This window comes from Poromitra crassiceps (genome assembly GCF_964638095.1).
Source record: "Poromitra crassiceps genome assembly, chromosome: 5".
Taxonomy (NCBI): domain Eukaryota; kingdom Metazoa; phylum Chordata; class Actinopteri; order Beryciformes; family Melamphaidae; genus Poromitra; species Poromitra crassiceps.
In genome coordinates this window covers 36,701,833-36,729,132 of record NC_139642.1, presented here as the reverse complement: position 1 = coordinate 36,729,132, position 27,300 = coordinate 36,701,833, and the positions used below count along the sequence as shown (strand labels likewise).

The window sequence follows — 27,300 nt, the reverse complement described above, 5'->3', positions numbered from 1 at the left end:
ACACAACTAATTCATATTCCAACACTACAGCTACGCACACCAACGTGTTCAGACACGGATAACTTACATTACAGTATCGGGATATATTTGGCCTGTTTACACTCCAGACAACTCAAGTGTCGTGCTGTTCAGATGATAAAAGAAAAAACACAACAAAAATGGTGTGAAAAGGTTAAAGTGCATTGTAGAGTCTCTTTCATGATCTCAGATGGACAGAAATCCAGATAACACTGAGGATTCACATCAGATACAAGACACACAAACACAGAACAGACTGTGATTAACAAGTATTTTGGTTTCCCATTAAGATGTATCATGTCACCACCATGAAACATGTCTTATTGAGCCATATTTTCTATTATTTCTTCTTCTTTCCCTCTATTCCATCCCTTTAACCCTATAGTTTCTGTTTCAGAGGCATAGTAAGATGTTACAGTACATACAAGTAGACACCAGGGGGCAGCAGCATACAGGCAGACGGCCCTAGTCCTTAAAGCAGAGCCCTGATCTGTAGCATCTGTGCTGAGACAGGAGAGCTACATCCAGGACATTTCTGATTAAACTTGATTATGAAAAAGAGGGAAACATTCCAGTGAACTTCCAATCCTCAGTCAAAGAGTTAAGTTTGACCTGTGCTTGAGGAATTGGTCCACAGGTTCAACAGTTACACTTGTCTTTTCAAAACGATTGCTATCATCCATCCATGTGAGCAGGCAGTAAAGTGGCACATCAGGACATAATCTAATCTAGTGAGCCAAACCAAAGCTACAAGTAAGATTGGATCGTCTGGTAAATAGTTTGGAGGCAATCCGGCCATAATGTGCATGTGAGAGATGGACCCAAGTTAAAAAACAAAACAAAAACACAGCCAAACGTGTAAAAAGACATTTGCGGAGAAGTGTGCACGGTGATGTGGTCTCACGTCTGATTTGTAATATCTGAACTCAAAAATTGTGTTGAAATGACAAGTATGACTGCATCCACAAATGGACGACAAACGACCAAGACTGATTTCGTTTTGGCACATTGTTTGAGTTTTAGCACACAGATGCCAGCTCTCAGACCTGAACTAACAACCCTAACATACAGCACAACATAAAAAAGTATACATGTAAAGACATATTTGGTCTGGTCAAAACAACATATTGCATTGCCAGTTTTTGGTCCCATCATGGGTCACGCGCTGCAGTGAGGCTGTAAACACACAGCGGGGAACAAACCCTTGATTACACAGACAGAACTCGTGTTTTGTTGGGACAGGTACACCTGTGCCTTTTGGCCCAGGTGGCTTGCCGTAGTTAGGCTGAATGGTCTGACGTCATGTGTGCAGCAAGCGGCTTAGAAAGCGCTTGGAAAAGTCTGCAGCTCCCTCACAGGTGGTAAACTCTTTTCTGTCTTGAACAGACGGGTGTAGTTCTTGTTTTCCAAAGGCTGAATCTCAAAACTCCCTTTTCAATTCGTCAAACCCTTTCTCCTCATCATCATCATCATCATCATCATCATCAGCACCATCGTCTGTGGTTTGTACGCTCTCTTGCCCCCTCTGCATATTTTAACAAGGAGACATGAGAAGAAAGGATGGAGATATTACACAGGTATCAAATCCCCAAACCCAAATCTGTGGTGAAGCCTGGCATCTCATGGTAAAATCTCCTTGATGTTCGTGAAATGGCCATCTGCTATTGGCTGATCTTTGGTGCCAGGTGATGTCACCTTCTATAGACTATAACAGGTGACATCACCTGGCAGCGAGGATCAGCCAATAGCAGTTGTTTTTTTCACTAGCATGTTTTTGTTTTACCATTAGAGATCAGGCTTTACTCAGATTTGGGTTTGGGGTTTAGCTCCTCTTTAAGATGAGACTTCAGATTCAGCCTGGCAGGTAAAGTATTTTATCACCAGATCAGAGGTAGAGCATCTCTCTCCTCCGTAGGATCTCAGCTCTTGTTGAAGGAGTTGTAGGAGGTGTGGGCTCCAGGCTCCAGGGGCTTGGAGGCAGCTCTGTCCGACAGGTAGGGGGAGGACTGGTATCCAGACCCATCCCCCACGATGGGCTCCTCCTCCGTGTCCGGCTCCTCGCAGCGCGGCAGCTGCAGGAAGCTGGTCAGTCCGTGCAAGTCGGCCATCTTGTGGAAGGTGCGAAGCAGGAGGTACATCGTCATCAGACCCACAAACAGGTAGACTGGAGAAAGGTCAGAAATCAGAAACACACACGTCACAAGAGATCGTTTCACCTTTCACCATCTCTGAAATAAACAGGATCCCGATTGTAAAAGTCACAATCGCAACAAGACGCGAGAATGGAGTTGGAGTTGAGAGACTCATATGCAGATATCTCTTTATAGAGATTAGCTGAAATGTCATCTGGACCTAAAGCTACAAGAGTATCCATGTTTGTTTGTGTATTGTGTGGAGAAACGTTGGACTCCAACTGCATTCCCGCGTCTCAAGTTGCTGATTCAATCGTAAACAATGACCGCCGCACAGAAGAAGAAGTCTTGGTCTGGATGTCCGCTGGTTACACCAGAAACCCCAAAATATTGGCCGTCGCCCCAAGAGTCTAATCATCAGACCAATAGTCGATAGAGTCCAAGATTGTAAAAGTAATAATTTTGTCAGTTACCTGCTATTTTTCAAAAAGTATGATTTTTTTTTTTTTTGTGTGTGTGTAGTCAAATATAAGTTTTTGGTCTGGGATTTATTTAAAGGGTGCATAACTAATTTCTTTTCATATAAAACAAGTTGGCACTTTATTGATCCCTAGGGGAATTTCAGGTGTCACAGCAGCAAATGTGGCAGAACAATGCCAAGGCAGGACAGAAAAGGTAATGAGGTACTAATGATAAAATATTACAGGAGAGATATAAGGCAATATACATAAATAAACCCATAAAACTATGAAAATGAAGATAAAATTTCTGCAATAACTGCACATATGGCTGTTTAAACTCAACGAACTTTGACGTTACTGCTCGAGGCGGAAAGCCATGGAGGCAGCCATTACCTTTTTGCCAGCGGCGTTCCTAATTGGTTGGTTACGACGTCAACTATGAGGTAGGTCCCTGATTGGCTAGTGCACGTTTTAAAATCTGAAAGCGCTCACCCTGGGGCAGAGGCCAGACGGTCTCGTAGAACGAAACACAATGTGATTGTGAGGTCACGTGACCAGATGGTTTACAGGGCTATATTTTGTAGGCTTAACTATGAAATAAGGTCTGTGGTTAACAAAAGGCTATGGGAGTGGTAATTTGTGTTCAGCAGGATAATCTTCACCAACGTGAATCACTTTTATGACTTTTGAAGTGTTTCCTGAAAATCACGTTAAAATAACGCATTTACGTTTCAAAAGTCATAAAAGCGATTCACGTTGTGAAGATGATCCTGCTGATACAAAGGCCGCAGTTTCATAAACTTTTGTTAGCCACAGACTTTATTTCATGCATTTAAGCGAAATCCCCATTCTAAAACCCCATAGCCTTTTCCCCTGAGGAGCCAACATGCTACTTCCGGACTAATTCCTGCGCTACTCTATTATATTAAAACATCAAACTGAACCGTGTGTGTGTGTGTGTTCACATTTGTTTCAGCCTCAGCAGTTATGCGTTTCCTTGACGACCACAGATTACAACCTAAAGGAGAAAGTCCACTAAGTCCTTAGTCAAATTTGATTTGGGCTTTCATGAGAAAGACACACAAAACGCTTTCTCTCTTTGACGGTTAATTATTACCTGCCTCTTCAACAATGTTAAAATGATTAATCTTGACTTCCCGTTTAGTTTGTTGCCTGGCAACATCCTGTTGAGGATGATGTAGCACATACAGTACATATACATATATATATATATATATATATATATATATATATATATATATATATATATATATTATATACATATAATATATATATATATATATATATATATATACACACACGCACACGACATAGGCAGGGCCGTGGGAAGTAGGGGTGCTGCAAGTGCTGCAGCACCCCCTAGATTTAAAAAAAAAAAAAAAAAATTTTTTACAAATGTAATTAAAAATATTTTGCAGTGCACTATGTTCCTTTCTTGTTTAAGAATGTTTCAGGAAATGATTGCATTATTGATATACTGAAAATGTAGCCTATTTAAATAGAATTATCAACAATAACAATCAAGGAAGTTACATGCTTGTAGGCTAGAGAAGAAGAAGAAGCGCGCATGCGCGCACATGTTGTGTTGAACCAACCAACAACCAATACGAATTGTTTAATCTGGCAATAAAGAAATGTGAACTTGACATGCTATTTTAATAGCCTATACTCAAACATGCACCTCCCAGTACAGCAAAGAGAGGAGTCAATGTTTCTTGATATATGCCATTCAGATCAGAATAATTAGTCTAGTCATTGAGTTTGCTGATAATATTTCTATCATGTTAAGTCTGTGTCATGTTAACTGGTGTATTCAGAGCAAATAGGGAGATATAGAGCATTATCATCATGCTATATATCTCCCTCTTTGCTCTGAATGAGTGAGAAAAGGAGAAAATACTGAATAATTACATCACAACAGTATCCTAATGTTAATTTAAAATGAGATATTCCTCTAAATATTTCAAAAAAATGTTTAAAAAAAAAACGTCAAATTTTTTCCCGGCGGGGTCTGCAAGGGCCCCACCGAGCGTCCCTTCCTCCCAGCACCCCCTGCTTAAAGTGACTTACAGCAGCCCTGGACATAGGTTACATACAGTACATACATCATGTTGTACCAAATGGAGGTCATAGTCATAGTTCACCCACCATTTTAGTTACATGTGAAAACATTTAGATATTGTATATAGCCCACAGCACTTTGAGGAAAATCATGTGTTGTTCTCCCCCCAAAGTGCTGTGTCAGTGTCACATCATCAGGCTGTGAGAAGAACACCCAGCAGCTGGTCACTACTCCTCCTCAGGAGGTCCCACATCATCATGACATAATACAGGGCTGAGGAAACCAGCCGCCTGGCCTCCTTCCTCCTCAGGTCCCACATCATCATGACATAATACAGGGCTGAGGAAACCAGCCGCCTGGCCTCCTTCCTCCTCAGGTCCCACATCATCATGACATAATACAGGGCTGAGGAAACCAGCCGCCTGGCCTCCTTCCTCCTCAGGAGGTCCCACATCATCATGACATAATACAAGGCTGAGGAAACCAGCCGCATGGCGTCCTTCCTCCTCAGGAGGTCCCACATCATCATGACATAATACAGGGCTGAGGAAACCAGCCTCCTGGCCTCCTTCCTCCTCAGGTCCCACATCATCATGACATAATACAGGGCTGAGGAAACCAGCCACCTGGCTTCCTTCCTCCTCAGGAGGTCCCACATCATCATGACATAATACAGGGCGGAGGAAACCAGCCACCTGGCCTCCTTCCTCCTCAGGACCCACATCATCATGACATAATACAGGGCTGAGGAAACCAGCCTCCTGGCCTCCTTCCTCCTCAGGTCCCACATCATCATGACATAATACAGGGCTGAGGAAACCAGCCACCTGGCTTCCTTCCTCCTCAGGAGGTCCCACATCATCATGACATAATACAGGGCGGAGGAAACCAGCCACCTGGCCTCCTTCCTCCTCAGGACCCACATCATCATGACATAATACAGGGCTGAGGAAACCAGCCTCCTGGCCTCCTTCCTCCTCAGGTCCCACATCATCATGACATAATACAGGGCTGAGGAAACCAGCCACCTGGCTTCCTTCCTCCTCAGGAGGTCCCACATCATCATGACATAATACAGGGCTGAGGAAACCAGCCTCCTGGCCTCCTGCCTCCTCAGGACCCACATCATCATGACATAATACAGGGCTGAGGAAACCAGCCGCCTGGCCTCCTTCCTCCTCAGGACCCACATCATCATGACATAATACAGGGCTGAGGAAACCAGCCTCCTGGCCTCCTTCCTCCTCAGGACCAACATCATCATGACATAATACAGGGCTGAGGAAACCAGACGCCTGGCTTCCTTCCTCCTCAGGAGGTCCCACATCATCATGACATAATACAGGGCTGAGGAAACCAGCCACCTGGCCTCCTTCCTCCTCAGGTCCCACATCATCATGACATAATACAGGGCTGAGGAAACCAGCCGCCTGGCTTCCTTCCTCCTCAGGTCCCACATCATCATGACATAATACAGGGCTGAGGAAACCAGCCACCTGGCTTCCTTCCTCCTCAGGAGGTCCCACATCATCATGACATAATACAAGGCTGAGGAAACCAGCCACCTGGCCTCCTTCCTCCTCAGGACCCACATCATCATGACATAATACAGGGCTGAGGAAACCAGCCGCCTGGCCTCCTTCCTCCTCAGGTCCCACATCATCATGACATAATACAGGGCTGAGGAAACCAGCCGGCAGCCACCTGGCCTCCTTCCTCCTCAGGTCCCACATCATCATGACATAATACAGGGCTGAGGAAACCAGCCGCCTGGCCTCCTTCCTCCTCAGGTCCCACATCATCATGACATAATACAAGGCTGAGGAAACAAGCCACCTGGCCTCCTTCCAGACCGAGGCTGAGAGATTAACCTAGAGGAACCGAGAGGAAAACACCGGGTGAGTCCCAACCTGTCTGCCTGCCCTGTGCCTCCTAATATTATTAACGCCCAGATGATACTGAAGCAGATATTGTGCAAACTTTTTACCTGTTTGAGAAATGCACCATACTAAAGACGTGTCTGTGATGTTCAATACATTCTAGGAGCTATCTTGTGATCAAGTGTTATCATTTACTTTTTTGGTTGAATCCACTTTCCCTCAACCTGCCTTGTCTGCTTCTACCGCAGTTAGTGATTTCATACATTTCCCAGAATGCCTTTCAACACCCCCAGAGAAGAGGAGAGGTTGTTGATGTTATTCACAGGTGGGCGTTGGGCAGGTAAATATAGCTACCTAGCCAACTAGTTCAGGAACACTGGGCCATGGCCCTTACCTGGAACACAACTCACACTTGTCTCTCTGCTGCATAGCATTCTGGTCTCTCTCCTGCTCCTGTGGGTGGAGAAACATCTCTCTCCTCTTCTTCGATGGATTTCTCCCTGTATGATTGTTGAACGTCTCCTGGTGCAAAATGGCGACTCTAGAAAGAAGCTCTCACTCTTTGAGCTCTTACCAGTTTTAAAGAGTTTTAGAGTGGATTTGTCCTTTAACAGTGCTTCTAGTCAAATGACTGTGCAGCAACAGACCATTCTGTCCAGCGACATCAGGACAACAAGAGCAGAAGAACAGTGAAGCTACTTTTAGACAAAACAGTCATTCCAGCCCTAATTCAATTACAAAGTAAGCTCATAGTCATATATGCATTGTCATGTGCTGTCATGTGCGTTGTCTTTTATGTGAGTACCAAAGACACATTTCCATTGTATGCTAATTTGATGGACAATAAAGTAATCTGAATGTGAATGTGCTGAAAGGGACAAACAGCATGACTTTGATCCTCTCTAGCATGTGAGGGAGCGTCTCTGTCTGAACAAGCCCAGAGAGAGAGATGGATTACCAGGCTTTGTCTTTGTATGGCTCACAATTAGCATGCAAGCCTGGCTCACATCTCATGTCTCCTAAAGGCCTGGCTCACATCTCATATCTCGCCAAAATTTAGCCTAACTTTGGAGTGTTATTTAGCTACCTTCCTAACAAGCTAGCATGACATGGTTGGTACAAACCTATTCCTTAAGTCTTCTAGTTTCATGTGATACCAGAAACTTCACTCTGGCTTTAAAACTGAGCCTGCTGCAGTCTCTGAAAGTAAATGTAAAAAAATTGTGATGTTTCCCAAATATCACGATATTTCCGAAAATCGGAATCCCAATCCGGCAACTGCTCAGGGTTAATGTGTATGTAAAAAACGGTTGTCTGTAAAAAAAAAAAAAAAAAAAAATGCAATTCTCTGGCGGACCACCAGGCGGAGCCCCGCAGACCACAGTTTGGGAACCAATGTCCTAAAGGGTGGGTGAGTGTGTGAATTAACACCATAGCTGCGTTCGGAATCGTTCACTCACTCACTATTGCGCATATAGTGTTTATCATATAGTTAACTATATGAGGAATGATCAAAATGAGTTTCGGACACTACACACATTTTTTTCCTGGAGATCATTGCGTCATCAGATGCGCCGGGAATTCATGTGATGCAAGCAATCATTCTGCGCACACTATCACATAAACAATTGAGCTCATGAGCAGAATGAGATGTCCTCAGGTAGTATTTTTTTTTTTTTATACTTTATTTTTGTACGTTTTCATGAAACAAAGCATAAGTAGAACATACTGGAAAACAAAACAAAAACAAAACAGAAACAAAACAAAACAGACAGTTGGTCACCTTTACATACATCGACTTACTAGTGGGGGTTTCAACTCAGTTCGTACATGTAAACACAATCCATTTCTCCCAGTACTTGGAATACTTGTCAAGTTGTAAATTCAAAGAAAAGGTAATTCTCTCCATGCTCTGTATGTTGGTCACTATTTCTGTCCAGTCAGTCTTTGTTGGAGGATCGGACTGCAGCCACTTTCTTGTTAAAGCTTTTTTGCTGGCTGCCAGCAGTATTTTTAAGAGATATCTGTCCTGTGATATCAAATCGGTTGCGATGTTACCCAAGTAGATTGTAGGGAAAGAGCAATCAGTTTCTTTACCAAATATATCCTTTATTGCTTGTGATACCTCCTGCCAGTATGTCTGGATGGAAGGGCAACTCCAGAATATATGGAAGTGGTCTGCCAGTTGTTCTCCGCACTTCCTCCAACATAGACTCCTTCCCAACTCACCCATCTGTAAACCTTTTAACTTAGGAGTTATAAAATACCTCATCAAATTCCGCCAACAAAATCCTCTCCAAAACCCCGAGCTGGTGGAGGTAGATTGTATGTTGCACATATTCATCCAGTCCTCCTCTGAGATTACAATTCCAGCCTCTTTTTCCCATTTTAGTCTAACCTTATTTGTTGTGTGTTTCTTCATGGATTGAATACTTGAGTGCAGTATTGAGACAAGTTTCCTGTTACTCTTAACTGTATACATGTTGGTGAATACGTCAACTATATTAGTGTCATCTTTCTTTGTATGTTTTATCTTATCATTAAAATAAGCCCTGGTTTGTAAATACCTAAAGAAGTCTATCTTTTCTAACCCATATGTATCAGAAATTTCCTGAAAGCTGACCAGTTCACAGTTTGATGAAATTGAGCAATATGAAGTGATGCCTTGTCTAAACCACTGCTTAAACCTTCCATCGATCCCTGCTGGTTTAAAGTCTGGATCAAAAGCAACCCATCTCAGCTGTCTAGACTGTCTCTCAAGTGATGGTGGTTTGCATTCCTTAAACCAGATTCTAAAGGGGATTTTGGACCATTGATTTAACCTATTAGAGTGTTTCTCGTACAGTGTTTTACTACCCAGCATAGCTTGTATAGGTATATCTAGCTGTGATGTTTCCAACTCTTTCCACTTTGCAGTGTATTCTGGGTTGCAGCAGCATGCAAGTGGTCTTAATTGTGCCGCTTTGTAATAGTCTAGTAGGCATGGTAGTGATCTACCCCCTTTCTCTTTAGGCAATTGCAATGTTTTGAATTGAATCCTTGGTCTTTTACCTCCCCAGATGAATCTTGAAATCCACTTGTCCCATTCGTTAAATTGTTTTGGTGTTATTTCGGTTGGTAAGGACTGAAAAAGGTATAAGAATCGGGGGAGTACGTTCATTTTTATAGTTTCTATCCTGTTATGCATATCAAAGGGCAGCTGAGACCATCTATCTATATCTGACTTAATACTTTTACTTATGGGGCCGTAGTTACTCTCATATATCTTAGATAAATCCTTGGGGATTTGAATCCCCGTCCTCAGGTAGTATTGATGTTGCATGTTTTGACTGCTAAATCCTAAATAAATAATTGAAATTCTAATTACGTGCATGTGTGGTTTTGTCAACTATGGTGCTGTCTCCTAATAGAAGTTTGCTGGTCAAGTAGCTCACAAGCTTGTTAGCTCGTGAGCCAACAACTTTCTTCTTCTCCTTCGGTAAAGACAACCGCATTGCATTGTGGTATACCGGCGAAAATGTAGGGTACATTCGCTGTTCACTAGAAATCGCTGTGCATTGTGGGTATTTTATAGTGGACTAAATAGTGAATCAAATTCACAGTTTAGAATTCGGACACTATAAGAAAAATGGCGACACACTAAATAGTCCACTATTTCTGTCATAGGGACCGATTCCGAACAGGGCTCATGACTCATGGGGCAGAGACCAAGATGCCGTTCTGCCATCATCAATATGTGATGATCAACTTCTAATGTGTGCAGTGCAGCGTACAAAAAGCATATTGATGTGCAAGCGGGGCTTTCTTTCAAAATCCAAAACAAGTTGCGATTCATTATATTGACTCTTTTTTTTTAATGTCAAATCAAAAACAATTGAGATTATGCAAGCCCCAACGCTTCAGATATGATTTCATTTTTTTTCTCCATCAAATTCTTTGTAAACTCAGATTAACTCACAATGAGCGCAGTGGAGGAAAAAAGCTTAAATTTCCAGACTGCCACATTTCAGATGAAGTCAGAGAGTGGTTTGCCTCTGGTTCAAGCTGCTTATTCTTGCTGAGAGGGAAGAGAAGGGAAGAAAATTGCGGCTTCTCATATCACATCATAATCAAGTTACATTACTTTAATATTGCGATACCTGGATTACGTTAATGATTACAATTTTTAACGGGTACTCAGTAATTGTATTGGATGACATTTTTAAAGTAACCCTCCCAACCCTGGTATAGACCCTTCTCACGGGGGCCATTTTGTGTCGAGAAGCCAGGGTAAACACAGGTGCAAGCAAAACACTAATGAGGGTTTCCAAATTCCAATCATGGAAGTTGGAAACCCTCATTAGTGTTTTGCTTGCACCTGTGTTTACCCTGGCTTCTCGACACAAAATGGCCCCCGTGAGAAGGGTCTATTGTTAAAGTTGTGTGAACTGTCACAGCTTTAAAATGTGAATTTAGTCAAAAGTGCAGTCTGGAAAGTCAGCTAGACTAGTGAATTATGACATTAAGCACTCTAGGCTGGCTCCGTACAGTGCCATTATAAAAGGTCGAAAAAAGCGTAAACCATAAACTGCGATTTCTCAAGGACGGCATGATTTGAACAGTCCTCCCATAGACTTACAATGTCTAGTATAACACGAAAGGGGAAAGTTTACCGAAGTTCTGCCGGGTACCAAGCTTGCCCAACTGTTATTGGAGCACAGATCAAAAAGGGGCGGGACTTATGAAAGGTCAATTGTCCATTGAACGGTGTCATTTATTTACGGATGCTGATACGACAGCCTGTGCTGCTGTGTCCGGGAGGAGGATGAGTCACTCCCTCTTATCAAACAGATGACTGACTGTACAGAGGAAGTGTGCAGGCAGCACACTGACTGACTACACACATTTCATGTGTGACATTCAACCCAGACTTCAAAGGACTGGGACTACAGCATGAAATGTGACCACACGGCAGAAAAGCAGGGGAGCAAAAGCTGGATGTCAGCAGTCTCAGAAATGATGCATAGGATTTGCTCAGCTTGATCTCAAATCAAGTATATTCTCTGACATTTAACTTGATTTGAAGGCCAGGGATTCAGTGTAGCGGCAGAATTTAGGACTATTTTCTGTTACACAGAAAGATATAACTTCTACCTCTGACATTTTAGGTTAAACTCATTTCTGGAGCCTGTAAACACCCTGAGGAGCTGGAATCAATTCTCTATAAAATTCTCCATCTAACTAAATAAATAAAAAATCTAAACCAGCGAGGAGGGATTTATTATCTCATAAATAAACACACACACACACACACACACACACACACACACACACACACACACACACACACACACACACACACACACAGATTAAAGTGGGTGGTGTCTGTGGCGGTGGTCTCAGACACACACACACACACACAGATTAAAGTGGGTGGTGTCTGTGGCGGTGGTCTCAGTCACGATTTGTGATGTCATCAGTGATGTCACTTGAGCAATTGTAAAAGCAATTGTAAGAGCAAAAGCAAACAATCTTATCAGATGGGGGACCCTGGGACAAAACCATATTAAAGGGTGTTCTAAATGTGTCAGTTTAAGGGTCCTTGACGTTAAAAAGTTCGAGAACCACTGAATTCTACACAAAATGTACTCAGAGAGCCAGCCAGACCAACTTCAAACTGCCGACACTTAAACTCAGTCAAATACAGTATATTTGAGCCAACGTCCAAATAAACTGGCCAAATAAATGTGCTGCTATCACTGTGTTGTTCATCCCTACTAATTCCTAGTTCAGATTATGCTCGAGTCTTGGCGAGCAGTTTTTGGAGCTCGGCGACAAGCCCCCGCCCAGATCAGAGGCAAATCACGTTGGCTCGCGCTCGCCTATGTAACTGTCAACAGACGCGAGCGGGGAGCTCCCCGAGTGCTCGCTGATGAGTCACAGAGGTCCGACAGATATCTAGTCTGCTAAATATCTGGGCGTGTCGGGAGATGAGCCAATGAGAACGCAGTGAGGCCGACATGGCCGGGGTTGATGTCTGCTGTCTGCAGGAGGCTGCAGGCAGGCAAGTGGTCTCACAGAAAAAAACATTCTACGGGATTGGTACAAACTGTCCCACAACCAAAAAACTAACAAATTTAAAAAGCATTTAAGTAGCTATACAAATCTTAAAGCAGCTACGAGCAACTTTTTTGATTGTTATTAAACAGTATAATTACAATATTGATGCATCACATCTTACCTATAATAGTAGCTGAGACCAAAGCCGTGTGTATCGGAGATTGCTCCCTTGGATGATTATTAAGTCTGTGTCTGTCTAAACTCGCGTCAACAGGGGGCTCTCTCTCTCTCTCTCTCTCCTTACCGCCGGCCCGGCTACCCGGAAGTGAAACGCGGAAGTGAAACCCGGAAGTGAAACGCAGCTGCCTGCCTACCCCGTTCGCGCTGCCTAGCAACATAGCATAAACAATGTGAACGCCACGCATACTCTCGCGAACATCTCTCGTTATATTCTAACAGGTTTTTTGGAAGTTATTTTGTGGTTATGGCCGAAGTGGCTGCTGCAAACCGTTTCATTTCACTTCCTGATCTTCCCTGGCCACAGACAGACTACACTGGCCGATTCACTCGGGGTTCAAGCGAGACTACTCTGCGTTGGTCTCGTCGACTATTAGAGGTAAGATGTGATGCATTGATATTAAATTTATACTGTTTAATAACAATCGAAAAAGTTGCTCGTAGCTGCTTTAAGAGATAGCAGTAAACTTAATAACTCTGACTTTGAAGCAGTTGTGTAGAATGACACATGTTGTGCAAGTGTGTGTTTAGAAATAAAGCCGTGAGCAGACCTGTGTGAGACTACGTTTGAGGACTGGTCGGGGATTCTCCTTGTGAAATATCTTGTAATACGTGTTCCCCTAGCTGTCTCAGCTCAGTCATATAGTGTGAAAACCACAATGACACAAAGACTCCTGATTACAAGACAGCAAGTTGTGTAGTGTGAAAAGAACAGAGACTGATGACAGATGACTGGTGGCTCAATGGTTAGCAAGCAATGTTGCCTCACAGCAAGAATGTTGTGGGTTCGAATCTCTACCACGGTCCTTTCTGTGTGGAGTTTGCATGTTCTCTCTGTGTTTGTGTGGGTTTCATCCAGGTGCCCCGGTTTCTTCCCACAGTCCAAAGATATGCTGTGTTTGTGTAGTATGATAGTATCACAATGTATATAATCTAGTAGTGTGTTGTGTGTCTGTAGTATATATATGATGATGTATGTAACCTATGTTGTGTGTAGATATATGATGTACTGTAGTATATGACTGTGATGATGTAAAGCCCTTTGAGACGTGTGTGATAAGGGGCTATAAACATAACTGAACTAACTGAACTGAACTGACAACCGTTGGGTAGTCTGTACGATAGGGCTGGGCGATTAATCGAATTTTAATCATGATTACGATTTGGGCTGTCCACGATTATGAAAACAAGATAATCGACATAAAACGATTTTGCGGCTCTTGTCACTCTCGTTCTGTCTTGTGTTGTAAATCAAGCGCACCCCTTCCTTTGCTCGGCCCCTCCCCCAAAGCCCAAAGCACACCGTTTCGTTTCAGCTCGAGTTGTGAATGACTGTCATGTGAAGAGCCACGGCACGTTTTTCCTCCCCGCTTATTTCCTTGGTAGCACAAGAATAAGATGACAGAAGTCACAGAAAGAGAGCCGCTGGTCGAGAAGAGAGGTGAAACAACGTCTGTGGTGTGGAAACACTATGGACCGGTTTCGCCGAGTCAGAGTTGGAACAAACTCACAGTGTGCAAGATATGCGCGGTCGTGGCTGCACCCCGCAACACGACCTCGCAACACGACCTCTCTCCCTCTTTGTTTAATCACTTGAAATCCATTCACAAAGTGGTCTATGACCAAGCAATAACGCTAAACGAACAAAAAGACAAAGCCCCATCTAGTTACTCCTGCCACCGCAACACAGTCATCGATTCAGGACACTCTTTACAATGCGATATTCAACAGCTAACGAGCTCAGAGATAAACATTAACAATAGCCTATTATGAACCTAAACGTAAGTCGCTTTGGATAAAAGCATCTGCCAAATGAGTAATTTAATATAATGTAAACGAACGTTACTCAATGGCGTTCTCATTTGGTTAGTTTTGATGAAATATGAACACTAATTTGCTGTCGGCAACATATGTCCCGACTGTTTTCATTCCACTTAATTAAACAACGGTAAATAAATACCGTTTTAACTGATTGATCACAGATACTGTGTACACGTCATTTTCTGCGACACTATTTTGGCTAGTGTGAGGTTTAAGGACTACTAGTTCAGATGTTTACCAACATATTGAATGTAGATTAATAGTTGCAGTTGGTTGTGGCAGTTCACTGCAACAGTAGGCCTACATATAGTCTATATTTATTTTAGTTTTTATTTTATTTCTAAATCTTTGCACTTTTATTATTTATTTTATCTTATTTATTTATTTTCAATTATATCTAAAATCCAAAGACATCCAATGTTAAAAAGAAAAGCCAGTGTCAATGTTCAATAAATTCATGATGTTCTCAATGTCAATGAGTAATTGTGTTAAATAATCGTGATCTCAATATCAATCAAAATAATCGTGATTATGATTTTTGCCATAATCAAGCAGCCCTACTGTACGAGCCATAAGCAGACAGACAGCCGGACTCACCCATGACGATGATCTTGTAAACCGGTCTGTACTTCTGCCCGGGCTGCTCGCCCGGCACGTAATCCCCCAGGCCGATGGTGCACAGCGAGATGAAGCAGAAGTAGATGGCGTCCAGGAAGGACCAGGACACCTCCACCGCGCTGAACACGGCCGCCGGCACCACAAAGAAGCCCAGCACCACCACCAGCAGCAGCAGGGTGAAGTGGATGGCGGTGGCTGGCCGGTGGTCCACGCCGTAGCGCTGGAATAGGCTGACCGGAGCGTGCACCAGGGGCCCCATGAGCCGCTGCACGCAGGCCGTCAGAACCAGCATGGTGAATGGAACACCGATCACAGCGTACAGGATGGAGAAGGCCTTCCCCGTGTCAGACAGGGGAGTGGTGTGGCCGTAACCTGGAGACAGGAGGGGGGGGATTTATCATGTTTTATACAGAGTGACAACAGTAATCTACCATCTTATTGTCTACAATGTTTCCCTGTAGTGTATAGGAAAGCATTATATGCCAAGATCATATTAAGGTTCAAGGTGCTGAGGGACCAAATCCAGACTTATCAAACCACACAAGAACTAATGCGATGCGAACTGTTGTATTATGAGATGTTCCCAGGCAATGACACACGTTGACACATTTTGGAACAGCGCTGCACGCTGGCGCAATGCTCCTAAAAGCAAAATGCTTATTGTTTTGAATGATTTGGCATCTTCTATTATGGTCAACACCAGTAGTAATAGTATGCCATAAAGGTTTATTGAGATTTTGAGGAGAGCAGATTTTGTTTTCTTTTTTTTCAATTTGTTTTCTGGCCTGCCAGGCCTGTAGAATGGTAGGGGAAACACTGTATATATATATATACAGTATATATATTATATTATATATTAGGGGTGTCAAAAATAATTGATTATAAGATGCAGACGTGCACGATTCTGCATCGATTCACAAATGTCAAAAATCGATTATTTAATTATTATTATTATTATTTATTTTTTTAATAACCGAATAAAATATAATGGAGGTACATGCAGTTGTTTATTTGGATCATAATACAATGCAATTCCAAATGCACTTTTATTTTAAAAGTAGCCACACTGTGAGAAAAAAAGAAAGTGAGAAAAAATAAATCATGTATTGGGAAAAAAAGTGATGGATCGATTGAAGATGCATCGATAATCGTAATCGAATCGAATCGTAGCCCTCTGAATCGTAATCGAATCGAATCGTGAGGCCAGTGAAGATTCACAGCCCTAATATATACGTATATATATATATATACATATATATATACACACACATATACAGATATACATATATATATACACACATATGATATGTGATCTGTGATCATGGAACATTATCCAACTACTTATGCCAGAAGAAAGGACATGCATCAAACCTGTTGAAGCACAATCCTGTGGGAGCAGTTACCCACCAAACAACTGACACAACTAACCTGCTAAACCTGCACTCACTGCTTTGGCCTCATCTCAATTCAATTCAATCTTTACTGTGGTGGGAGGGAAATCAGGGAAAAGCACTATAAAAACATCACAATACAACCACATTATCAACAACAATGCCTAGAACCAACAACAACAACAATGCCCAGAACCAACAACACCTAACCAACAACAACGCCACCCAGAACCAACAACAACGCCCAGAACCAACAACAACAACACCACCCAGAACCAACAACAACGCCCAGAACCAACAACAACAACACCACCCAGAACCAACAACAACGCCCAGAACCAACAACAACAACACCACCCAGAACCAACAACAACGCCCAGAACCAACAACAACAACACCACCCAGAATCAACAACAACGCCCAGAACCAACAACAACAACGCCACCCAGAACCAACAACAACGCCCAGAACCAACAACAACAACGCCACCCAGAACCAACAACAACAACGCCACCCAGAACCAACAACAACGTCCAGAACCAACAACAACAACGCCACCCAGAACCAACAACAACGCCCAGAACCAACAACAACACCACCCAGAACCAACAACGCCCAGAACCAACAACAACACAATCGAAAGTGTCTCCAGCCAGACTCTCCCAGCCCCTTTGCAGGGAGAGTCTGGCAAGCTAGACTACCAAAATCGTGGCAGCAGTAAAATCATAGGTGTCCAGCAAAGTGACCTCACTGACTTGTATAACAGACAGGTAGTGTGGACTGTGGAAGGTTAAATCCAATCCTATCGGTCCACACTCATCCCCTTCACTCAAGAGTTTCAGTTCCTACCTTCTGGCCTCCAGTTCAGACTTCCCCTGTAAAGAGCATTCAAGAAGACAAGGACAGTGTGTGTACACACGCTGAAGAAGGCCAACTTGCCCCACTAAATAAATGTTTCTTTGTTTGTCTCTTGTGTGTTTGTGGCAAACATTGCAGGTCATACTCTGAGTTTGAGCATCGTATAGAGAGCCAAAGTCGACGTCACTTGGTGCTTCAGCATGAGCACCAAGAGATTTCATCCACCATTTATTTTCCCATAGACATTTAGTAAAATGCTTATAGAATAGTTTTACTTATTCAAACCAAACGATTCAGCTATACCGCTTATAGTGATCACGGTTATAGTGATCAACCGCTTATATTGATCAAAAAGCTTGGTGCCGAATCATTCCTACAGTATACACACATGCTGTTTCAATGATTCGCTTATAGTGATCAATACCCCGCTTACAGTGATCATTTTGGGCCTTGTCACACCTGAGAACATACAATGGAAAAAATGGTTAAAACTGCAGTATTTTTATTACATTTATTTTTTACTTCCAAACTGCCAAAAATGAGCCAACGAGATACAGCAGCGATACTTGGTGCATGTCTGTCTGTATATGGAGAGATCGCAGCATCTCTGTCTGTGTCTGTCTGTGGAGAGATGGTGGTGTCTCCGTCTCTGCGAGACCGCTGTGTTTGAAACAGCTGGAGGTTTTTAAAGTCAATAGCATTCAGTAAATAGCGACGCTATCCGTTTCATTACTTTATACTGTGTTCATGTAGGCTAATAAATATACACGACAAGTAGATGGTAATCTGCATGAGAAATACAGAAAAAGAAAAACATTCGGTTATAATGATCATCCGCTTATAGTGATCAATTTGACCTGTCCCAAAGTGATCTCTATAAGAGGAGTGCACTTTGAAACAGGAGAGACCATACTAGAACATTTCACTCAGACCAAAAAACACTTTTTTTATCCGCTATTTTTATTCATTTATTTATGTTTTGGTCCAAGAGAAATGTTCTATAGTTCTATGGAAATGTTCTACTAGTTTTGATATGCTTTACCAGAATTAAAGAGATCCTGGATATCAGCAAAGCTAATGTGGATAAATAAACGTAAACAAATAATAGCCTCTCATTCCAGGAAGATAAGCATTTCTTTTGAGTGTGAATTAGTGCGACTCAGCTGTGCCTGTGTCCAATCCATTTAGAAACAACAACATACGCAGCTATCAGATCTAACACCATTAGATGCTCAATGTAATGAAGCTGCTGTAATCAGTAGGAGGGATTTGGATAATTTGTTTAAAATGCACTGCTTGTTTGTCGAGAAGAGAGATGAGTACAAAGCTTTCTCTGTGGAAGTCTGGCTCACACTCTCCGTGTGTGTGCTGGACGGCCAGTCTGTCACCTACACAGGCTGAAGGCTCTTTTCACAGGTCTGTAAGTGAAACTGCTGCTGCTTCAGAGTCAGCTGGCTGGATTAGCACAGCCTCCTCTTTGTTTTGGACTGACCCTTCAAAAAGACACTGACCGAGCTGCAATGCCCCACAGCCACATGAGTCATGACATGCAAAGATAAACACTTTGATCTGCAAGAAAAGCAGCTGAATACATCGCTATGCTCAGCAACGCTGAGGTTTTAAGCATCTTTCATTCTGTTTCTTTGTGTTGTGTTTAGGAGCCGATATGGGCTTTAGTGAGATTTGAGCTAAACTAAAGTAATTCTGTCTGGTGACTCATTAAAAAACTGTAGATCAGACACGTCGGGACTCGGGAGTTATTTTCTCCTCTGCTCAGTAAACATTTTCTGCAGGATATATTTTATATTTCTGCTTTCTGCTTTCTGCTTGTGCAGAATTCTGCAGCCAGGCTACTGACCAACACCAAACTATTTTTCACACATCAGCCCAGTATTGGTCTCTCAGCACTGATGCTTTATGAATCAAATATGAAATCTGTGCAACAGTGCCTGAAGACTGTTACTGTACCCACTGGTTTCAATGAGGAAATCCAACAAGCTAGCTACAGTATCTTTAGGGTTGCCAAAGGACGACTGAAGAACCGTTCTTATATCAAGTAACAAGCGTTTGACAAATTAAAATAGACCAATTCAAAATGTCAAGTATCCCTTTAACGAGAGAGGAATTATCAATATCCCCCACCCCCCTCTTCACCCGCTCCGTCCCCTCTGCCTCTGGCCTGCTGCTCAGTCCAAAGTGCTTCACGCTCACTCCAACAAAACATCACCGACCTGCTCCAGAGTTCAAAACACTATGACAGAACAGACCTGCTCCACAGTTCAAAACACTATGACAGAACAGACCTGCTCCACAGTTCAAAACACTATGACAGAACAGACCTGCTCCAGAGTTCAAAACACTATGACAGAACAGACCTGCTCCAGAGTTCAAAACACTATGACAGAACAGACCTGCTCCAGAGTTCAAAACACTATGACAGAACAGACCTGCTCCAGAGTTCAAAACACTGACAGAACAGACCTGCTCCACAGTTCAAAACACTATGACAGAACAGACCTGCTCCACAGTTCAAAACACTATGACAGAACAGACCTGCTCCACAGTTCAAAACACTATGACAGAACAGACCTGCTCCAGAGTTCAAAACACTATGACAGAACAGACCTGCTCCAGAGTTCAAAACACTATGACAGAACAGACCTGCTCCAGAGTTCAAAACACTATGACAGAACAGACCTGCTCCAGAGTTCAAAACACTATGACAGAACAGACCTGCTCCAGAGTTCAAAACACTATGACAGAACAGACCTGCTCCAGAGTTCAAAACACTATGACAGAACAGACCTGCTCCAGAGTTCAAAACACTATGACAGAACAGACCTGCTCCAGAGTTCAAAACACTATGACAGAACATACCTGCTCCAGAGTTCAAAACACTATGACAGAACATACCTGCTCCAGAGTTCAAAACACTATGACAGAACAGACCTGCTCCAGAGTTCAAAACACTATGACAGAACAGACCTGCTCCAGAGTTCAAAACACTATGACAGAACAGACCTGCTCCAGAGCAGACCTGCTCCAGAGTTCAAAACAGACAGAACAGACCTGCTCCAGAGTTCAAAACACTATGACAGAACACACATCAACTACACACAACACATCAACTACACGCAACACATCAACTACACACTACACATCAACTACACACAACACATCAACTACATACAGCACATCAACTACACACCACACATCAACTACATACAGCACATCAACACAGCACATCAACAGATAGCACAACAACTACACACAACACATCAACTACACACAGCACAACTACACAGCACATCAACAGATAGCACAACTACACAGACACAGCACATCAACATGTTACAGGGAGGGGAAGGAAAAGATGTAGCATTCTGAGAAGACTAGAAAAGTTCTGAACACAAATGTCTGTTCTGCTTAATGTATCAATTTGCATAGCGCAGACAGTGTCTGTGCAAGTGGTTGGCATCAGCAGTGTGTGTGTGTGTGTGTGTGTGTGTGTGTGTGTGTGTGTGTGTGCGTAGTACAGTAATTTGCCTGTATAGCGCGGCAGCATGTGAGTCATAAAAGCCTCCAGCACCTCCACAGTGTGTGTTCAGGCCTGTAAGATAATACTGCAGCACTCTGGGAAACAGACAATTTTGGAACTTAAGCAGAATGCAGGAAGCCTCAGATGTCAAGACTTGCTCCTTTCTTTGTTGAAAAGACAGCTGAGCTAAGACCAGCTGAGCTAAGACCAGCTGAGACCAGCTGAGCTAAGACCAGCTGAGCTGAGAGACCAGCTGAGCTGAGAGACCAGCTGAGCTGAGAGACCAACTGAGACCAGCTGAGCTAAGACCAGCTGAGCTAAGACCAGCTGAGCTGAGAGACCAGCTGAGACCAGCTGAGCTAAGACCAGCTGAGCTAAGACCAGCTGAGCTAAGACCAGCTGAGCTAAGACCAGCTGAGCTGAGAGACCAGCTGAGACCAGCTGAGCTAAGACCAGCTGAGCTAAGACCAGCTGAGCTGAGACCAGCTGAGCTAAGACCAGCTGAGCTGAGACCAGCTGAGCTAAGACCAGCTGAGCTAAGACCAGCTGAGCTGAGACCAACTGAGACCAGCTGAGCTCAGACCAGCTGGTCTCAGCTTAGCTGGTCTCAGCTCAGCTGAGACCAGCTGAACTGAGACCAGCTGAACAGAGACCAGCTGAGCTAAGACCAGTTGAGCTCAGACCAGCTGAGCTCAGACCAGCTGAGCTGAGACCAGCTGCGCTAAGACCAGCTGAGCTAAGACCAGCACAATAGGTGGCGCTTTGGTTCAAAGTCTGTCTAGTGATGAAAGAGCCGTTGGGTTGAACTCCAACCATCACTAAAGACAGGGACTGAAATCTGGCAAACAGAACTGCCAGGTGTTACTTTGCACTCTGTCAATCTGGTTGTCTGTGTTCTTGTAAAAATAAAAGGTACATAACAGGATGTGCATCTTAACCGCTCCATGCTAGTTGTCGACCGATATGGGTTTTCAATGGCCGATGCCGATATTTAGAGAGCAGGGCAGCTGACGGCCAATAGGCTATATAATGCCAATATCATGTTGTTGTTGTTTTGCCTCTGATAAAATACAACAAATGATACACACATTATGCTGAACTTAAATGAACATGTATTTAACACTAATTTAACGTCTGCAGTGCACAGAAAAAAAAGAAAAAGCGTAGGCCTATCAACTAAATAAATGTCCACAGGGCTCAAAACTAACTTTTTCACAACCTTCCCAAAACTGGCCTGCAGCCTATTTTTGTATGTTTGTTTGACAGACTCGGTTACAAGCCAAATAGCAAATGTAAGCAATCAAAGACATTAAAAAATACTAACTTTCTTCACTCGCATTGCACAGCTCATATCATCTGCCAAGTGACTAGAAGTGACAACAATGTGATTGATGAGCAGATTCTGTCCCGCAAATCCACTATCTCTCATTAAACATTGTGTCAAGCTTGTTGTAGTGAAGCACAGACACACATACTGTACGTGCACAGACACACATACTGTACGTGCACAGACACACATAGTGTACGTGGTGCACAGACACACATAGTGTACGTGCACAGACACACATACTGTACGTGCACAGACACACATACTGTACGTGCACAGACACACATACTGTACATGCACAGACACACATAGTGTACGTGCACAGACACACATACTGTACGTGCACAGACACACATACTGTACGTGCACAGACACACATACTGTACGTGCACAGACACACATAGTGTACGTGCACAGACACACATAGTGTACGTGCACAGACACACATAGTGTACGTGCACAGACACACATACTGTACGTGCACAGACACACATAGTGTACGTGCACAGACACACATACTGTACGTGCACAGACACACATACTGTACGTGCACAGACACACATACTGTACGTGCACAGACACACACAATTGCAGAAACGTTATGTTAGCTAGAAGCCCACGTTTAATCAGTCGACTACTACTCGAGCCTTCAGCTAATAACAATAAACTGGATTGAAGTAGGGATGAAATGATTATCGGTTTCGTGATCAAATTCCTGTCTGTTAGTATTACTGTTTCAAATTTTAAGTATCATTAAAACAGTGTTACCGTGATTTATTTACAGTGATTACAGAGCGTTGTGAAAAACACATCAACCAAAGTTAAGTTAGCAAGAGTCTCGAGTTTTCAATATTGATTAAATTATTTCATTGAGTACATTCAGTATTTTTGACCATTTTCTTTTTATCAGCACATTTGAACAATGCCGCGATAATACTGAGAACCATGATAATGTTGATTGATCACGATAATCGTGATTGTGAAATATTCATATCATCTCTAGATCGCAGCCTGGTTAGCCGGTGAGTTGCTGAACAAGCAGAGGCAACACAGCAGTGAAGTTGGGCAATTTTCTACTAAGTTAGCGTGTGGTCTGACAGCTCATGAGCTTAACAGAGACCTTCAGTGTGGCTCTGGTTTCTTTACTTGGCTCAGCAGCTCTCTTGAGCTGGGCTCTGTGTGTTCATTAGCCGCTCACTCATTCATGTGTAACACCTTAACAGCCTTTTAGGCTATGATCCAGAGAGCCTGCCCTGCATAATGGAAATCCAGTGTGCGCTCGTACACCAGGCAGTACGGTAAAGTCAAACAAACATCAACCAGCTGGTAACTGACTAGCTGAACGTCCACATACCAGGAAGTAGCCTGCGGATTATCTAACTACGTCAATGCATGAATTAATTATTTTGCTCAGCAATTATCTCAGTCCCAACAACACTGTTCTTCCTCAGCGCCTGGCTGTTACCAGGTGGACATTTTAAAGTCAACATAGCTTCACTCTCCAATCATGCACCTCGCCCAAGCCACTCCAATTAAGATCACAGGATGAAAAAATGTAAACATAGAAGCCATTTTTGTCATGACGTCAGTCTCAGTCCCCAGGCCCAGACCAGATGGGGACATCTGGGTGGAGAAAGTGACTAAGTGAGTGAGTCATGTGCCACCTCTCCCTTTCTCCACACACACCTTGAAGCTGCCCTAACCCTGCCTCTGAGCAAGGCACTTGCTGGAATGGGCCGCTCCCAGCAGTTCACATGTGTGACTACACATGTGAAGCAGGATGTGCCTGAGCACATGAGCAAACTGTCCCAGGATGTAAGCCAAGGTGTGATGGTGCCCCCATGACATATCCATTGTTGAAGAAGTGTCGTGACATCTACTGTCACAAAATGAAATATAAATCAATACAATTGTATGGGTAACTTAAAGCAGTGGTTCTCAAATGTTTTCATGTCAAGGACCCCTAAACTCACACAAATTAGACCACGGACCCCATTTGATAAGATGTTGTCCCAGGGACCCCCACCTGATACGATTTCTGATTTTATTTCTGTTTCATTACAGTAGTGCTTCATCAGTATGAAACCCATGACCAAAATAGTCATACATTCTTGACATTGTATTACTTATGGATGGAATTGTAGTGAAATTAAATTATGCCCCTTTTTGCTGGGGACCCCCTGGAACCCCTGGGGGTCCCCATACCCCAATTTGAGAACCACTGACTCAAAGGAGAACTTCACCAAAAAACAATGCCGATTCATTTTGCACATGATCTCACACATATCTGAAAACTGTAAACAGTTTTGCAGACATTCATTTGTTTGATACTTATTGAGAGTTAAGTTGTGGACCAGTGATGTCATTCATGCACAAATGACATCACTGGTCCACAACTGAACTCAAATCGACTCTCAATAATTCAAACTAAATGAATGCTTGCAAAACTGTTTACAGTTTTCGGATATGTGTGAGATCATGTGCAAAATAAATCAGCCATGTTTTTTGGTGAAGTTCTCCTTTAAGTCCTTGAATCCTCTAGTCTATATTATGCTGTAATCTGTATCTATTCATCTACAGGACAATACAAATGTGGAATTCATGTCTTTTCAGTATTGCTACACTTTCTGTTGCGATGTTCATTTGTCTTTTTTTCTTCTCCCCATTGCTGTTGTTGACAGTTTACATGTGTGTAAGTGTATGTGTTGTTTTGGAAGGTTAGCCTGTGGCTGTGGGTAAAAAATAAGAAGATCCACATCAAATCTACATTTTAGTGAACTTCTGTTCAGGAATTTTTCCAGAACAGACAGACATACATTTTGGAAATGAACTGGGATGCATGCTCCTATATAACCGGCTGCAGAAGAGACCTTCAGCCTGTGTGAGCTTTAAGAAGAGAAGTCCTGAAGGCAAGAAACCACCCACTCAGCAGTTCCTTCCCTCTGGTTCAGCAGCAGCTCCCCTCGCTCTTCCTCTAATTAAAGGGTGAGATGTTCTAGGCGAAGTGTGAGCCTGAGTCTAGGTCAGGGGGCAGATGGGTGGAGAGGTCGGGGGGTCAGGGACACTCAGATTTTAATGACAAGCCTTCTAGAGCTGACCTGGGTCCATTTCAATGAAACTCCCCCTAAATCACACAAAAGATCAGACCGGTGATGTGGTGAAAGTAATCAACCTCTTTCCTCTTCTTTTCCTCCCTCTGCTTAACCTCTTCATCACATATTTCCAAAACAAATCACTGAACAGACAACCATGCCAATTTAGTCACGTGTGTAAACTTGGGGGGGTCCCAGAACCCACATTAAGAACCACTGTCATAGGAAGATGATAAAGCATAATATCCTATAGGAGTGTTATAGTGATAGCATAGGGGATAAAAGCACAATCATTTGAGCACCACAGACGCACAGTAACTATAAGAATATTACTGGAATTTTATAGGACAATTAACACTATGATGTACGATTAAGTTAATAAAATTCACTTTTCCACACTACAAGTATATATGAATATTTAAATGTTATATGAATTACATAGTGATACTATTGGAGTTTTCAAAGCTCTTATTAAGTGCCACAGCCTCACTAATCAGCCCCTATACTGATATTACAATGACTTTGGGTGCCTTGTTGTTGTTGCTGCGGCTGTTTAGTTTTCACATTTTAATCAGTGGAGTTCAAAAACACAAACAGAGATGCTTTAAAAAAATACACAATAATTAGCCTGGTCATGTGATACAGTCAAACAAAGAATCATTTCCATCCAGTTTCCTATACCATCATCCAAGTTTACACACTTGACTAAATTGACATGGCTGTCTGCTCAGAGAGTTGATGATCATACACAGTGACCAGAGGAAATAACCAGTGGACTATTGGCTTCATGGGACTGTTATTGTAGAAATATGTGACAAAGAGGTTAAGCAGAGGGAGGAAAAGAAGAGGAAAGAGGTTGATTACTTTTACCTGAACACAGGGTCTGATGTGTGCTTTTGTGTGAATATGGTGTTTCATTGGTCCTTGAGGAATTTCCAGTGGGTCCCAAATTATTAAACCTCCCTATTATGTAATTGACAAGAAGTTAATATAATTAGAGAATGTATAAGAATGACTATTTTGATCATAGTGTCTCTGTTATCTCTCTACCTACAATACAGACAGCCATGGAATTCTGGACACAATCATATCTAACAATAAAAAATATTCTGACAGACTTGGATCTGAGAGACTCATCGAATTGGGGTCTGTGGCCCTAATGTGAACTAATCTATGGGTCCTTGATCATATCCTATGACATCTGCAAATGATCACACTAGCTCTGCTTGGTAAGGCCCAGTTAAAAACAACAGCAACTTCTTTGTCTCAGAACCAACCAATTTCCAAACTCCCTGCGTAAAAACAACACGGCCAGCCACAGCACAGCAGACACATCAAAGAGGTCTAGTGCTGTCAGCTCTTTGATGATTTCTACACCAACAACTGCATTGTTTCCTGTTTCAACTCACCGACCGTGGTGACCAGAGTGTTGGCGAAGAACATGGACGATGCCAGGTCCCAGTTGGAGCTGACAGAGGAGTTTCTGAGGATGGACACTCCGTACTTGTTGGCCGTCAACACTTTGACCAGAAAGCGTTCGAGGACCGTGGCGTTGACGCAGCTCTGGTTCAGAAACTCCTGCTTCAGAGCTTCCATGTCACGTTTCAGCTGCTCCTCCACCGGCCGCTCGATGCTGGAGAACACCAGCGCTCCGAGCAGCAGGTAGATGACATAGAAGAGTATGAAGCCCGTGAGCAGCAGCCAGGACTTGCTTGCAGAATGCATGGTGTTTTTACGCGGGGACAAACATCGGTGGAGCTAGCAGTTCACCATAGCCATTAGCCCTCTTCTGCTTCTCGCCTTCC

At 43.0% G+C, this 27,300-nt stretch overlaps 1 protein-coding gene across 2 annotated transcripts; it reads right to left on the bottom strand.

The window, feature by feature from the left end:
• Window positions 1-27,300, bottom strand: kcnk6 (potassium channel, subfamily K, member 6). Of its 2 annotated transcripts, XM_083637788.1 has the most exons (4): window positions 26,905-27,300; window positions 15,269-15,661; window positions 1,900-2,182; window positions 1-1,543 (listed from the first exon to the last, which is right to left on the bottom strand). In XM_083637788.1, exons 1-3 carry the CDS (start codon window positions 27,218-27,220, stop codon window positions 1,938-1,940), a joined length of 954 nt encoding a protein of 317 aa, XP_083493914.1. In that variant the 5' UTR covers window positions 27,221-27,300; the 3' UTR covers window positions 1-1,543; window positions 1,900-1,937. The 2 variants fall into 2 exon arrangements, with proteins under 2 accessions (XP_083493914.1, XP_083493913.1); XM_083637787.1 differs by having other exon boundaries at window positions 1-2,182.

Coding starts and splice junctions, on each gene's coding strand:
- kcnk6 (XM_083637787.1), bottom strand. CDS start 27,220: ATGCATTCTGCAAGCAAGTCCTGGCTGCTGCTCACGGGCTTCATACTC. Junction 15,662..26,904: donor CACTCTGGTCACCACGGTCG/GTGAGTTGAAAC, acceptor TCCTGTCTCCAG/GTTACGGCCACACCACTCCC. Junction 2,183..15,268: donor TTACAAGATCATCGTCATGG/GTGAGTCCGGCT, acceptor ACCTTTCTCCAG/TCTACCTGTTTGTGGGTCTG.